Source organism: Lathamus discolor, chromosome 5 (genome assembly GCF_037157495.1).
Source record: "Lathamus discolor isolate bLatDis1 chromosome 5, bLatDis1.hap1, whole genome shotgun sequence".
In the NCBI taxonomy this organism is placed as follows: Eukaryota; Metazoa; Chordata; class Aves; order Psittaciformes; family Psittacidae; genus Lathamus; species Lathamus discolor.
Genome location: NC_088888.1, coordinates 116552396 through 116566729, shown reverse-complemented (window position 1 = coordinate 116566729; position 14334 = coordinate 116552396). Strand labels below are relative to the sequence as shown.

The 14334-nt window shown below is 44.9% G+C and overlaps 2 protein-coding genes across 4 annotated transcripts in view; one reads left to right on the top strand and one right to left on the bottom strand.

Moving 5' to 3' along the window:
- Positions 1-4155, top strand: part of PPP3R1 (protein phosphatase 3 regulatory subunit B, alpha) — a 45672-nt gene extending 41517 nt beyond the window's left edge. For all 3 annotated transcript variants that reach the window (XM_065682283.1, XM_065682284.1, XM_065682285.1), the window contains one exon: positions 1901-4155. In XM_065682283.1, the coding sequence (XP_065538355.1) occupies positions 1901-1948 (48 nt within the window). In that variant the 3' untranslated portion in view covers positions 1949-4155. The remainder of the gene's footprint in view (positions 1-1900) is intronic.
- Positions 4156-6560: 2405 nt separating this feature from the next.
- On the bottom strand, positions 6561-14297 carry PNO1 (partner of NOB1 homolog). The gene is made up of 7 exons (XM_065682282.1): positions 14059-14297; positions 13788-13937; positions 9363-9446; positions 8782-8842; positions 7922-8039; positions 7345-7415; positions 6561-6846 (listed from the first exon to the last, which is right to left on the bottom strand). Exons 1-7 carry the CDS (start codon positions 14209-14211, stop codon positions 6779-6781), a joined length of 705 nt encoding a protein of 234 aa, XP_065538354.1. The 5' UTR covers positions 14212-14297; the 3' UTR covers positions 6561-6778.
- Between the last annotated feature and the right edge of the window lie 37 nt (positions 14298-14334).

Here is a 14334-nt window from a genome sequence, read left to right as displayed (position 1 = left end):
TCTGTGCCATTTTATGCCATACTAAACACAAGACCAATCCTAAACTATTTTTGTATGTAGACAAAAAATGCCTGACATGAAGACATGTATTGGATTCTAATCTCTTTAAAGATAAGTTGTGACTGGCTTGACGCAGGAAGCTGGTTTTCCTTGTTTTCAACAGTTATTTGATTGAAAAAGAAACAGCACTTTTGTTTTAAATGGCTCTGGCTGCTTTATGGACTACATGGGGTAAAAAAAATCAGAGCACGGTGGGCAGCATGTCCTGTTCCCTGAGGGTAGGGGCAAAGTACATCAAACCATCTGAAAGCTGTAAAACCGGAGCGCTAAAACACGAGTGCAGCACAGCAGGTCTCTTTCAAAAAGTGTCCTGTCGGGGGTGGTGTGGGAGGGGAGAAGTGTATGCCACAGAGGTTACCTGTAGGTTAATCCCCCAGTCTCTAAACTGAGTGTCTGCTCCAGATCACCCTTCAGAAAGGTTTATCTCCGCACAGTGTGGAGAGGTCTGGGGAGATTATCACCATCTGCAGAACACAGGGGTTTTACAAGGCCCAGGGTAGCAGGATTTGTGTCAGTTACAAGCAGGGTAACCGCTCAAGTATTGCTCTTGAAAGGGACAAACAGTTGAAAGGCACGTTTTAAAAACTTTGGGGTTTACTGAGCAGGGTGCTTGAATGTAGCACTTGAGACTTGAACTGGTTGATTGTCACCCATGTTGTATGGTTGTTTAATTAGTTGACAGCAAGTTTTAAATTTAAATCGAAACACATTGAAACTTGAACAATTGAAAATGGCAATAATGAATGTTTTTGTGTTAATTTTAAATGGTGTATTAATGAACATACACCTGGGTTAGCACTGAGTCAACAGGCACTCAAGCACTGCTTGTTTCCTACTCTTCGAATTTACAACTTCAAACATAACTCGTTCATACTTTCATGATCAGTGCAAGCTTAAAGGAAAAAACCTGCCCTTTCTCCGAACTACTAAAATAAAAAGGCTCTGTTGTCTGCATGTTTTTTTAGTAGTTATTTTTGTGACATCCTGTGAAAACACATGGTCATCTGCAAAGAACTCAAAGACTTGCAGCCTGCAAATGCCTGCATTAGTGAAATACGTGTTTCTTGCCCTGTTGTCTTCTAACCATCCATCAATATAACATAGCCTTTTTTTTTGTCCTCTAGCTTCTGCCCAGACTCCTTGTCTTGTACTACGGCTTGATTTTCCTAATTTATTGGGATTTTAGTTTCTTCAGTTTTTGTTGACCTCCTGACAAGACACCTTTAATTCCTATGATCTCTTGTTCTTGCAGTTTAGCTTCTTGAATTTTGTGCCATCTAGCTACAAAAATATATTTGTCACATTTGGCAATACTATTTGGCCTTTGAATTTTGTCTTCATTACAAGACTTCCTCTGACCTCGCACCTTTTCCTTTCCTTTCTCTGTGCATGCATCGTGTGCCTTTGAACACTGGTAATTCCTTTTTGGGTGCATGCAGTTCTGTCAGTAATCCTGCTGCCTTTCCGAAGGCCCTTTGCTTCTCCTGTACAGAGGCACAGTTTTATAGGATGTTTCATAAGTGAAGTCAGTGTTTCATTTAACATGCAGAAACATAATACGAAGTCAGAATATGAGACAAAGAGGGAAAGCCAAAATGGTGTCATTTAGACTGTTTTTCAGACCTACCTGAGTGTGTAGATCGTACTAATACAACTACTTTGGTTCATACGTAATTCATTCATGTTATCTCGCAGTGCATGAGATGCAAATTAGTTTGGGGAGGCCAGGGAAGTACTGTAATTATGATCACCCTGAGTGCATCTTCTGAATCAGGCGTGTTCTTTGCGTGTTGCTGATTTTTCAGTTCTCATCTACTTACAAACACTTTTTTTCTCCCAGGTTGTAGGAGGCCTAGATATCCACAAAAAGATGGTGGTAGATGTGTGACTCTGTAGGGCACCACCCAACACTTTTGCTTTCTTCTCCATCTCTGAAGATCTGCTCAAGACGTCCAGCAATGCTCTCTGTGTATTTAAATGGAAGTATTTTCTCTGTGAAGCCACATTTTCCAACATGAGCCTCATGAAGCCAACTAAGTGTTATTGAACTTTTATTCTCTCAATAACTCAGTGTAGCACTTTAAAGTCTGAAGGACAGCAAAGATGGAAAGAGCATATCAGTGTGGTGGAGAAAGGGAAGGGGTTGGCTTTTTAATTTATTTTTCTTCATCTTTTATAACAAGGAAATATCTATCTATATATATATATGTGTGTGTGTATTTATATATAGATATATATGTAGCTTTCTATATGTAGTAGCTAGGTGGGCTTTAATTTAATATACTTGATTCAGAAACAAAACTAGAGTACAAAGTGCCAAGCAGAATATTAACAGTTCAATATATGGATATACATCCTTACTTTTATTTCACACAGTTTTATATATATAGTAGAAGAATGTAAAATTTTAACTGGGTGTTAGGTCAGCTCTTTTCCTTTTCCTGTGACTGTTCAGATGTTTCTATATATTGACTGGCTGACAAAGCATTGCTTCTTATTAATTCACCTTAATTACATTTTTTGTAACACAGGAGACTAAGTTTATTTATACCTGTTAATATATTACCAGGGACTGTGTCTCTTTGCTAAATAACTTAGTACAGTTCTACTTAATATGAGAATATAGTTTAATGCTACTGCCAAGAACTAGCCCTCGTGCATATAGTAACTGTGGAATGCTTTGATGGCCGCTAGATTTTGTCATCTAGGAATTGGGAGCAGTTACAGCTGTCCTGAAGCAAAGGCAGATCTGCTGTTCTGGATTCATTTTAGATACAGCTGCTCAAGGTGTTAGACACATCCATGATTTTTTCTTGTGCTTAGCTTAATGAAATTAGGATTGATGTAACTCTGCAGGATTCCCATCTACTTATTTTCTACAGTACTTAGGTTAGAAAATGTTCTTGCCATTTAAATTCTGTTTTTCAACCATGATAGTTTCCCCTCTGCATTTAAAGAATACTACAGGTAGCATAAATAACTGGTAATATTTTATATATATATATGTATATAGGATTCATACAGGGGGAAAATCTTGTTAACCTATGCCATAGAGGAGGAAAACTTCACACTATCTAAATTTATACCTCTTGCGGTTCTCCAGTCCTTTGCCTGGGGAATTATTTTCTTTTCTAGATTTGTCCATATCATGATTTGTAACGGATGGTAACTTGATATATTTGTGTGATATAAAAGTAGTGAGCCATGTTTTACAACTTTATATCATCCCTTCCCTTTTCTGCAGTGGTACTATTGGCTGGAAGAAAAACATTTGCTAGATTTTTTTAGGACAGTTCATCTTTCCTGTATAGTAGTTTTTCTATTAAAGAGAAAAAAAATTGTTTGTTTTATAATCAGCAGTGGGAAGTGCAGGTTGTCTGAACCTACTTCAGTCAAGCACCTGTCTGCCATAGCTGTTCCTTCAACTGAGTGCTGCACATCATGGGCTCTGTCTGTGAGAGAGAAATCCAGGTGCTTGGTGTCCTTGCATGACATAAAGTTTTGCATGTAGATCGATTTGAAATGTTCCTCTTGTTTACATAATTTGCATAATTTAAAAGATAAATGTTGCCAAACTTTGGTAAATGTTAATGTTCAAAACAAAAATCTCCACTACATGTTAACTTTTCTTCCTCTGGATCAGTACGTGGTTTATAATCCCAGCCAGTGGTTGCATCTGTTCCAGTGTCAACTGCCATGTGCTCTGCTTCGAGGGGGAACTAGTCTTTTGTGAATTTTTTGTACATAAGTATTTGTTACAGACATTTAGCAAATGCTTTTGATTTCTCTTACTTGCTTGTGCATATCTTGGCTGGCATTATAGAAACTAGTGCTAGTGTTATTTCCTTAGGGGGGTTGGAAGGGGAGGGATGAGGTTGGTTGGTTTTTTTTTTTCCTTTTTTTTTTTTTTCGTTGTTTTTTTTTTCCTTTGGGTTTTTTTTGGTGGGGTTTTTCTTTTTTTTTTTTTCCAGTTTGTGTGGGGAAAACTGATTTATGTTGAATGTTTAGTTTTTCCTCTGCATGCTCCATCATACGTTGTGGGAACTATAAGAACCTTCATACTACATGAATACAAAATAAAATATTTGAACCTTGGCTGAGTTGCTTCAGTATTCACCTGGATCTTGCCTGTTCGACTTCAAGCAGTGCTGCAGCCTGCTCTAAAGAAAACAAAACTGCTGTTCGTAGTTGTTTGTCCCCTCTTCAATGAGAAAGGGTTACTGGAAAAACTGCATGGGGTGCAGACAGCCCCCTGAGTAATTCTGGGCTTTATTTCAGTGTTTCAGGACCACTTATGTGTGTTTTTACTAAAAGCATATCTGGGTTTTTTTTGCTAAATGTCCAAATTAGATAAAATACCTTGCTTTAAATCCTGCTAAATTCAGAATGGTTGGGCTAAGCAGAAAGTGGTTTACAGAAACAAAGCCCTAACCTTGAATGTAGGTGGAGAATTAAAGGCAGCTCCTTTCTCAAGGGAAGGTGTGAGACCTCTGCTGGTGGAATCAATCCTTGCTGTAGTGGGTACATCCTTTATGGAAGCTGTGCAGTGCAGTTATTTGGGCACTCCTCCGTGTTTCTCTCTTCCTTTCTACTGCTTTTGGTGAGTATGGGCATGCAGCTGCTTTAGGGTGAAGATCAGGTTACTTTTGTATGTCCTTCCCTCACTCTCCCTTCTTATCTTTTGAGCTAATTGAGGTGAAGGGACATAAACAGCTGATGAACAAACAGAAAATGCTAACTGGTAGTACACTTCTACCTTGAGCTGCTCAGTGGACATCATCTCCCCGGTGTAGCTCATGCTGCCAAGAGCTTTACATTTATGTAACAGGGCAAGTCTTAAACCTCACAGCAACTGAAGACTTGAATGAATCTGGCTATAATCAATAGAATCATAGATTAGTTAGGGCTGGAAAGGACCTCAAGATCATCCAGTTCCAACCCCCCTGCCATGGACAGGGACACCTCACACTAAACCATCCCACACAAGGCTCTGTCCAACCTGGCCTTGAACACTGCCAGGGATGGAGCACTCACAACCTCCCTGGGCAACCCATCACCCTCACAGTAAAGAACTTCCTCCTTATATCCAATCTAAACTTCTCCTGTTTAAGTTTTAACCCGTTACCCCTTGTCCTGTCACTACAGTCCCTGATGAAGAGTCCCTCCCCAGTATCCTTGTAGGCCCCCTTCAGATACTGGAAGGCTGCTCTGAGGTCCCCACGCAGCCTTCTCTTCTCCAGGCTGAACAGCCCCAACTTCCTCAGCCTGTCTTCATACAGGAGGTGCTCCAGTTCCCTGATCATCCTCGTGGCCTCCTCTGGACTTGCTCCAACAGTTCCATGTCCTTTTTATGTTGAGGACACCAGAACTGCACACAATGCTCCAGGTGAGGTCTCACAAGAGCAGAGGGGCAGGATCACCTCCTTCGACCTGCTGGTCACGCTCCTTTTGATGCAGCCCAGGATACGGTTGGCTTTCTGGGCTGCAAGCGCGCACTGAAGCCGGCTCGTTCATTTTCTCATCGACCAGCACCCCCAAGTCCTTCTCTGCAGGGCCGCTCTGAATCTCTTCTTTGCCCAGTCTGTAGCTGTGCCTGGGTTGAAGTGACCTTAAATATTATCTAGTTTGAACTTATGTGCCATGGTCAGGGACACCTTCCACTGGATCCAGGTTGCTCCAAGCCCTGTCCAGCCAGGCTTTGACCACTGCCAGGGATGGAGCACCCACAGCTTCTCTGGGCCACCTGTGCCAGTACCTCAGCACCCTCCGAGTGAAAAATTTCTTCCTCATGAAGTGCTGCACTGGAAACTTGGACACCGAGAGAAATGTTTGCTCAATTTCCTAGTGTTTTTGGTAGTTTCAATTAAGCTTTTTTCATTCAAAAGCCTGAACTGAAAATGTGCTAACCAGCAAGAGACTTTGGAACAAGACTGGCTGGCAGGGCTGGGAGAAGGACCCCTGTTTATATCAAATGGGGACTGTGACAGGTCTCTCATCTCTCTGCCTTCTTAAAATGCTGTGTGCATGAAACAGTGTAGAGTCAGCACTTGCCAGTTCTTTTCCTCTGATGCACTGGCAGGTTCTTGTACGTAACCAATGGCTCTTGGCTTCACAAGGCTGCCTTATATAAACCATTTTCAAGAGGCTAAAAAAAATATATCTATAGGTGCAGATTCTAGGATTAAGTTCAGGTACGGTATTTACCTCTCTCTCACCTTACCGTTTTCATGTGCTATGTTGTTCCTTAAGTAGCAGCGATTCGTTGGGCAGCTTGCTTTTGAACTTCGTGTTCCAGCTGACTCCTCTTTCCAGGAAGATACTGAACTGATGTGTGGTTATAGACACTCAACTATGCTGATTCCTTTTAGGCTCAAACTGTTAAAGGCTGTCTGAAGTTCTGACAGCAGTTTCTTGATACTTTGATATTCAGAGTCAGTAATGAAGCATGGTTTTGTTTGAGGGTAAGTAAAATCAGGTATTCGTACTTCTGATAGACACAATCACTTTAAAATGACTTTTAATGACTATACAGAAATATTAGGTGTGTTGAAACAGGGCAGCATGTCTGAAGGAAATCAGACTGCAGGAGCAGTCCCAGTTTTCTTCTGGGCTTCCAAATCAAGTAGAAGACTGAATGCTTCTGTAGCTCCAGGCCTCTTGTGTGTACAGAAAACACAACTCCCAGCCCCAGTCCTTGGTGGTGCAGCTGTGCTGCAGCTCAGAACCTTTCAGCTGCTCTGCTGGCCACTGCCCTAATATTGCCATAAACTTTGGATGGAGGACTTCCTGCAGAAGAAAGCACAAACTCAGTAATCAAGATAATGTGTGTGTTATAGAAATACATATTTTTCTGTCATGTCTGTGTTAACAGGAAAGTAAGCCCACAGCTGAGAAGGATGGTCAAGGTTAGCCACCACTTCGCAGCCTATAGTTGCAGAGTTAAACTACTGGTGCCAGTGTGGGTTGGGTTGTCCCCTTTAGCATCTTCTAGACAGTGCATTCCAAATAGCCCTGCAGGGAATGCTACAGGCTAAATCAAAGAGCAGAAAGTATCTATCTTCGTCCTGCACCACAGACAGGGCTTCGGAGACAGAATCAAAGCGCTGAGCTCCCTGATTCTTATCCAAACCTTTATCTTGAGGGCAACAAGACAACTCTTAGCAAGCTGCCTGCTCCAAATGCAGCTATGGACCACCAGGGGAGAAAGTTAAGACAGCACAGAAAGCAGTTTCTCAAACTGCAAGATATATCTGTATGCAAAGAAGATTAGATAACAGGACTTACCTAAAATTAGATTGCAAATTGCTGTTCGTGCCATTTTAATGTTCTGAAAAGATCCCAAAATGTGAATTTTTCTGTAAAAACCGAAGTAGCAGCAGTTAATGAGGGGAAAAAAACCTTCTGTTACTACACAGTTAATGAAGCTGGAATTTCAGATCAGTGTACTAGTGCCTTTTCTACATTTGTAAATAGGAACAACCTCAAAACCAGAAAACCTGCAGTATAAACCCTGTGCTGTTCTAAATCCTTCTTAAAATAGATTTTTACAATTTGAAAGTTTAGCAGCAGCAGCTTTAGGAGGAAAAAGGTTATAGGGTCAGTGGGTTCAACTTTGATTATTTGTAAGAAGTTGTTCTTATTCTGTGGGGCATTATTCAATTCCCTGTGTACCGGTAACACCCATCATTCTCATACCAAAAGGTCAAATACTCAAATAGCATTTGTTAAAAATAACAAATAATTTGTCCTCCCACTGCTCTACAGCAGCTTCATAAAATCTAGGTTATCTTTGTTCCTGGAAAAGGACATGGGTTAGTGGAGGGACTGCGCTCTGCCCAGGAGGAAGTCAGTCAATACTTACGCGTCAGCGAGAACGATTCGTGTCCTGGTTACGTTTTCTATAGTGAATTTTGTTTTTCCACCTTTCCCTGCTATTCTCCCTATTGCTCTTGACAGATGATCGCCTTTCAAAGGTTTGACTAAAACGAGAACAACATGCTCAGTGTAACAGCAGTGGTGTGCATTTCTGTAATGCTTGTCTTGCTGGAAGCAACTCAGTGTAAGTAGCACAAAAGCAATTTAAGGTGCAATATATAAGTATCTATATTCACTAATGTTACTAGAACCGAAAATTGCATCTGGTGCTATGTGTAACCAAGAGGTCTCTGGCACCAGAGAGAAATTCTGATACAGAACTGCAGCAGAAAGCATTCCCTGTGTTACTGAGCAATTACTGTTGAGGAAAACAAGAGCCAAAGTGCACTCAGCCGGCACCAACAGAAATTAAATAGATCTGATTCAGATGCTCCAAGGAATCCCAGTAATACATGAACTAATAGATGTTTCTGCTGTCTACTTCCTACCAGCTGCTGTCAGGACACTGGGAGGAGCAAAGCCCATTCTAGTTTAAAAATCTAATGGATGTATTCACCAAAATGCTCCATTTCACCTTTAAAACATTTACCCTGTGACAAGAAAAATCAAATCTCTCTGATAAAGTGATGTACTTTTAAGGATGGAGGTTTGAGGGGCTTTGTTAAGACATCTTAGAAAAATGACAACCCTTTCAAGCCACCTGTACCCAGACAGTAACTGTGTAATGAACAGTTTCCTTAACCCTGGGGGTAAGTGACATAAGTGGAGCAGGGGGAAAGGAACAAAACCAATGTACTTGGAGATGGTACCCACAGCTACCTGACCACCACAGCACAAACTACTTACCATCTGTAACTTCAAACGACTCTAGAAAAAGATCATCTAATCTGATGAGAGCAAGAGCATCCTAAAATAAAGAGAGCTGTTATCAGCATGAGTGTTGCAGTACCACAATGGAGCTGAAAGCTCATGTTTCCTTTACATAAACAGACAGCATCCATAGTATTTCTCCACTTAATGTATCAAACAACAGCCAGCACAGGTCTGCAGCAAGGGGCAGCCCATACAATACTGTGAAGAGTGGTTTTGTTTGAGTTTTTAACAGAGTGCAGGTTATGGGCAGCAAAATGGAGAGTCCCTGCACATGTGGAGCACATCAGAGCCAGATTACTGCTTCATGCTCCCCTCTTGCATGCAGCTAAATGCATCCCCCACTTTGTACTTTTAATGAAGTGATGTTTGAAGGTTACTTTCTTACCCTGCATTACCTTAAGAAATCAAGACTTCCACTCTAGTCACAATTTCAAACACTTATTTCTAGAAAACCACCTGAGGATTGTTATTTCTTCCTGTAATTTTCAGGGAAGCCAATAACATCCTGCAAGCAAATCCAAGCACTCTCACAACTTGGGAGCTGGGAGACTCACCTCTACTTGAAACCCAAGGACAAATGCTTTCACAAAATCAGCCGCTTTTGTTAGAGCGCCGAGATCCTTTGTCTCTTGGCAAGTCTGCAAGACAAGAAGTTACGTTTGCAAATTAAGGCTGTGCAAGTAGGGTCAGGACCTGGGGGAAAAAAATCTTGGCGATACATTCTGACCATAAAACCCTACATTCAGGTGACAGTGCTATATTACCTTTTACTGAGACAGAGTAACTAGTCTTGGTGCTGTTTTATAACAGCAAAGCATCAACTACCACAGCCTGTGTTTGGAGGGGAGGGAAAAGAGAAACTGCTGAACCCCCTCCCCACCACACATCTGACTGAGAACCCTCTCTAGGGGAAAAAAAACCCAAACAAAATAACATAAGCTAAATGCAGCACAGAAGAAAAAGAAGTGGATGGTGCCAGGAAAACCCAAAAGTTGTTCTAATGCCAAGATCCTAAAGATGTTTTAGCAAGTGAAAAGAAACCCAGACAGGTTCAATAAAACTGTCCTGGGTTGAGCAGCAGCAGTCATTCTTCTCCTTCTTAGGAGCTAGTACAGTGCTGTGTTTTGATCTTTTGGCCTTGGAACAGTGGTGATAACGCCGATGTTTTCAGTTGCTGCTCGAATGTTTGGTCTGGCCAAGGACTTTTTGAGCCTCATGCTCTGCCAGGGAGGAGGGGAGGCCAGGAGGAAGGAGAGACAGGACACCTGACCCAAGCTAGCCAAAGAGGTATTCCATACCACAGCACGTCATGCCCAGGATGTAACGGAGGGTGACCCGGAAGGGTTGGGTCGACAGGGTTGGACGAGGTATTGGTTGGTGCTCGGCTGGGGGGAGTGGGGGCGAGTTATTGGTCAGCTGGTGTTGAGGTGTTGTATTCTTTCCTCTTGTTATTTCCTTTATCATTATTATTATTGGTGGTAGCAGTAGTGATTTGTGTTATACCTTAGTTACTGAACTGTTCTTATCTCAACCCGTGGGAGTTGCATTCTTTTTGATTCTCCTCTCCGTCCCTCCAGAAGCAGGGGGAGGGCAAGAAGGGGGGAGTGAGTGGACGAGGTTTGTGGTTGGGTTTAAACCACGACAGTTCTTTTTGGCGCCCAACGTGGGGCACGAAGGGTTGAGATAACGACGGAGATGATCAGATTAATAGTCGTCACAGTGCTGATTTATTGGCTCTCGAAGTTGTTTCTCTTGCTCTCAGAGCTTCAGAATGTAGTACATTACTTAGAGCCGGTATTCCCTGTGGTAGTGTTTATCAAGTGTGGGGCATGGGCTAAGGTTTTTGTTTCACTGTACTTTATGGCAATGGCTTGTAATACGGGTGGGCTCCAAGAGCAGGGAGGGATGGATGTGGCCGTGGACTTGTACCGGGCCGTCCCGCTGCTCTTCAGCGCCCTGGCCCTTGTCCTCGCCTCTGTCTTTGTGAAGCTGCGGGGAGCCGAGGGGGAGCGGCCCCGGGAGCCGGCGGCGGCCGAAGCGGCCGGGGAGAGCGGCCCCGGGGACCAGGCGGCGGCGGGAGCGGGGCCGGAGGCCGGGAAGGAGGCGGCTGCCGAGCAGCGGGAGGAGGCGGCCGAGGAGCCGAGCCCCGCGGAGGAGCCGAGCCCCGCGGCCGAGCCCAGTCCCGCGGCGGCCGAGAGCGTCCCCCGGCAGCCGCCCGCCGAGCCCCAGGAGGATGCAGGGGCCCAGGCAGCATTTCCCAGCACGGCAGAGGAGGAAGAGCTGCACCCAGGGAAAGAGACGCTGGAGGTGGGAGAGCCGGCAAGCACAACAGCTGCACCAGCCCCAGGGACAAGCACAGCAGCATCGTTTGAGAGTTCTGAAGGGTTTGAATGGCCTTTGGGTACCCTTGGGACCTGCCTGCTGGTTGTGATGGGGATCAGCATGTTGGCACACACACAGAGCGTGTGCTACCCACGACCATTTTGTCTGATCTCAGAAGTCAAGCAGAGTCAGGTTTGCTTCCTGTCTGGGGTTAGACCACAATATGGGAGGACCAAGAGATCTTCCCCAGGGCTGGACAGCCATGAGTGGCAGTGTGTGTGGGACAGTACGAGGCAGTATCTAGTCCACTGGGCCCCTCCAGTGCTTTGGAAGCATTGGAGATGGAAGGCATCTGTATGGAGTCCCCACAACAAGCTGCAGAAATTGCTGAAGGGGACAGTGAATTATTTCGAGCCTGGTGGGCCATGACACTTCAGGCCACCAGGGCAGAGATGCAACATAGAGATGGACTCATGATCGAGGGGTGGACTTAGCAATGGACACTATTGCCCAGGTTATTCATGAGTGTGAACACTGCACACAGCCTCTCCTGCTCTGAGAGACTGTAACAAGAGATGGAGCCTGACATCATGGACCAGATGGACTCAGCAGCTTTATAGGTCCATGCACTAAGAAATGATGTTTTTCTCTGTGTATATGTAGATGTATATATATATGTAAGAGTGATGGGATATTGAAGATGTGGGATCTGAGCATGACGTGAATGGTATGGAATAAGGGGTGGATAATGTCCTGGGTTGAGCAGCAGCAGTCATTCTTCTCCTTCTTAGGAGCTAGTACAGTGCTGTGTTTTGATCTTTTGGCCTTGGAACAGTGGTGATAACGCCGATGTTTTCAGTTGCTGCTCGAATGTTTGGTCTGGCCAAGGACTTTCTGAGCCTCATGCTCTGCCAGGGAGGAGGGGAGGCCAGGAGGAAGGAGAGACAGGACACCTGACCCAAACTAGCCAGAGAGGTATTCCATACCACAGCACGTCATGCCCAGGATGTAACGGAGGGTGACCCGGAAGGGTTGGGTCGACAGGGTTGGACGAGGTATTGGTTGGTGCTCGGCTGGGGGGAGTGGGGGCGAGTTATTGGTCAGCTGGTGTTGAGGTGTTGTATTCTTTCCTCTTGTTATTTCCTTTATCATTATTATTATTGGTGGTAGCAGTAGTGATTTGTGTTATACCTTAGTTACTAAACTGTTCTTGTCTCAACCCGTGGGAGTTGCATTCTTTTTGATTCTCCTCTCCGTCCCTCCAGAAGCAGGGGGAGGGCAAGAAGGGGGGAGTGAGTGGACGAGGTTTGTGGTTGGGTTTAAACCACGACAAAAACATATGAATTAAGATGATATTTAGAACAGGAACAAATCGACCTGACAAAGCAGCAAGTATTGGGCTGCTTTAGTTTTTTTCTTCCCCTCCCAGCACACCAGAGGATTTGCTGTTAGGGGCATTTATTTTCAGTCCATGTTTTAACACTGGGCCAAAGCCACCATGGAAGAGTTTGTGCCTATCTGCATTTACAGATCCAAACAAGGACAACTTAGGAAAGAGCAGTCTTTGAAGCTGTAACAAAAGCAAAGCAAGGAACAATAATGACGGAAGGTAGTTTTGATCTGGAGTATGTAAAAGCTCTTCTGAATTGTCATTTACAGCTTCCGCACCATGTCACAGAACTGACAGAAATGGATTTTAAATTTCCAATCATTTTATGTTCCTGACAGATAGGGGCAACCCTAAATGGGCTTCGTCAAGAACAAAACCACCTGGCTTTCTACCAGTGCTGCATACCAAAAAGCACTGCTGAAATGCCAGGTCTTGTCTTTCACCTGCAGTTACTCAATGGAACTGCACGAGTTCCTGCTCTTCCCTCCCTTCAAGTTATTCTTCTAGTTGCTACCATCAAACTTGGGGTAAGATTTTAAGGTTAGGAAGCAAAATTACTGTTGGTGTCTCTGTTTTCACTCTTACATTAGAGGATCTCATACATCAACAGTGCTAATACAGTAGGTTGTATGTCAAAGGCACAGTGTGAGCTTTGGCTACACGCTTGAGAGCTACTATGAACACTCCTGAGGAGTAACCAGAAAGCGAGCAGCTACAAGAGCTACGGTTCTATAACGGTGTCTGTATCCTAAGCTACTGTGGTGCAATCTACAACAGAAAAATCACAAGCTGTTAAACGACCAGCGCTTATCTTCTGCCACAAACAGAAGCTGTTAGATTTGGTGACCCCCTCAAGCCACTGTCAGCTCAAAGTTGTCATAGAAGTATTTAGTAGCCTTAAAAATCTAGAAAGCATTACATTCCAAAATCACGTCTAACACATGGAGTAAGAGTCTCGGTAATTCTTTAGCATGTAATTTTCTCCTATAAAAACTGACACCCCTCAATGTTATGCTGGCCCCTTCTAGAAAGGATCAACACTTCCAAACTACCTGCATTAATCACTTCCTTCTAAGCAGCAACTAACAAATGTGACCAGATTAACCCCCCGTGAGGATTTTCCGGCTGAGACCGCGCAGTTTGCATCGTTCCGAGCACTGTCTGGGGTTCAGGCTGCTTCTCTAGCCTAACACACCCAACGGGAACGGCTGTGAGAGCAGGCACCGCGTTTCAGGTACCAGTGGGAAGCAGAAAGAGTTCTCTTTACCTTGATTTCCACGTTCCTCGTTTTCAGGTTAAACCGGATTTGAAGCTGCAAGTGCTCCACGATAGGCGTGTATATTTTCATCCAGTTCTCTTTTAACGGCGTGTACCTGTTGGCCGGCACGGGCACCTTCCGCACTTCGCCTTTTCCAACCTAGCGGGAAGAGAAGGCCATGAGGCGAGGCCGAGGCCCGCACACCGCTCCGTGCGCCGGAGGGCCGACGGGCTGCCCCGCACGCCCCGGCCGCGCACAGCCCAGGCCGCGCCCCGCGTACCCCGAGCGCTTCAGCAGCCACCGGCGGAAATGCCGGCCTCTTGCTGGGCCGCGGCTCCGCCGTGTCCATGGCGGCCGCCGCCGCCCGCCGCTTCCTCCGGCTCCGCTTGGTCACGACGCTGGTGAAGCCGCCGCCCGCCGCCTCAGCCTCCATAACGAGGCACGGGGTGAGGGGGGGGGGGGGGAGCCGCGCTCCAACCGCCGCCCGCGTGCGTCCACCCCCGCCTGCCGGAAGCGCGCCACCGGTCACTTCCGCTCTGCGCGGGGCCGCCCCCTC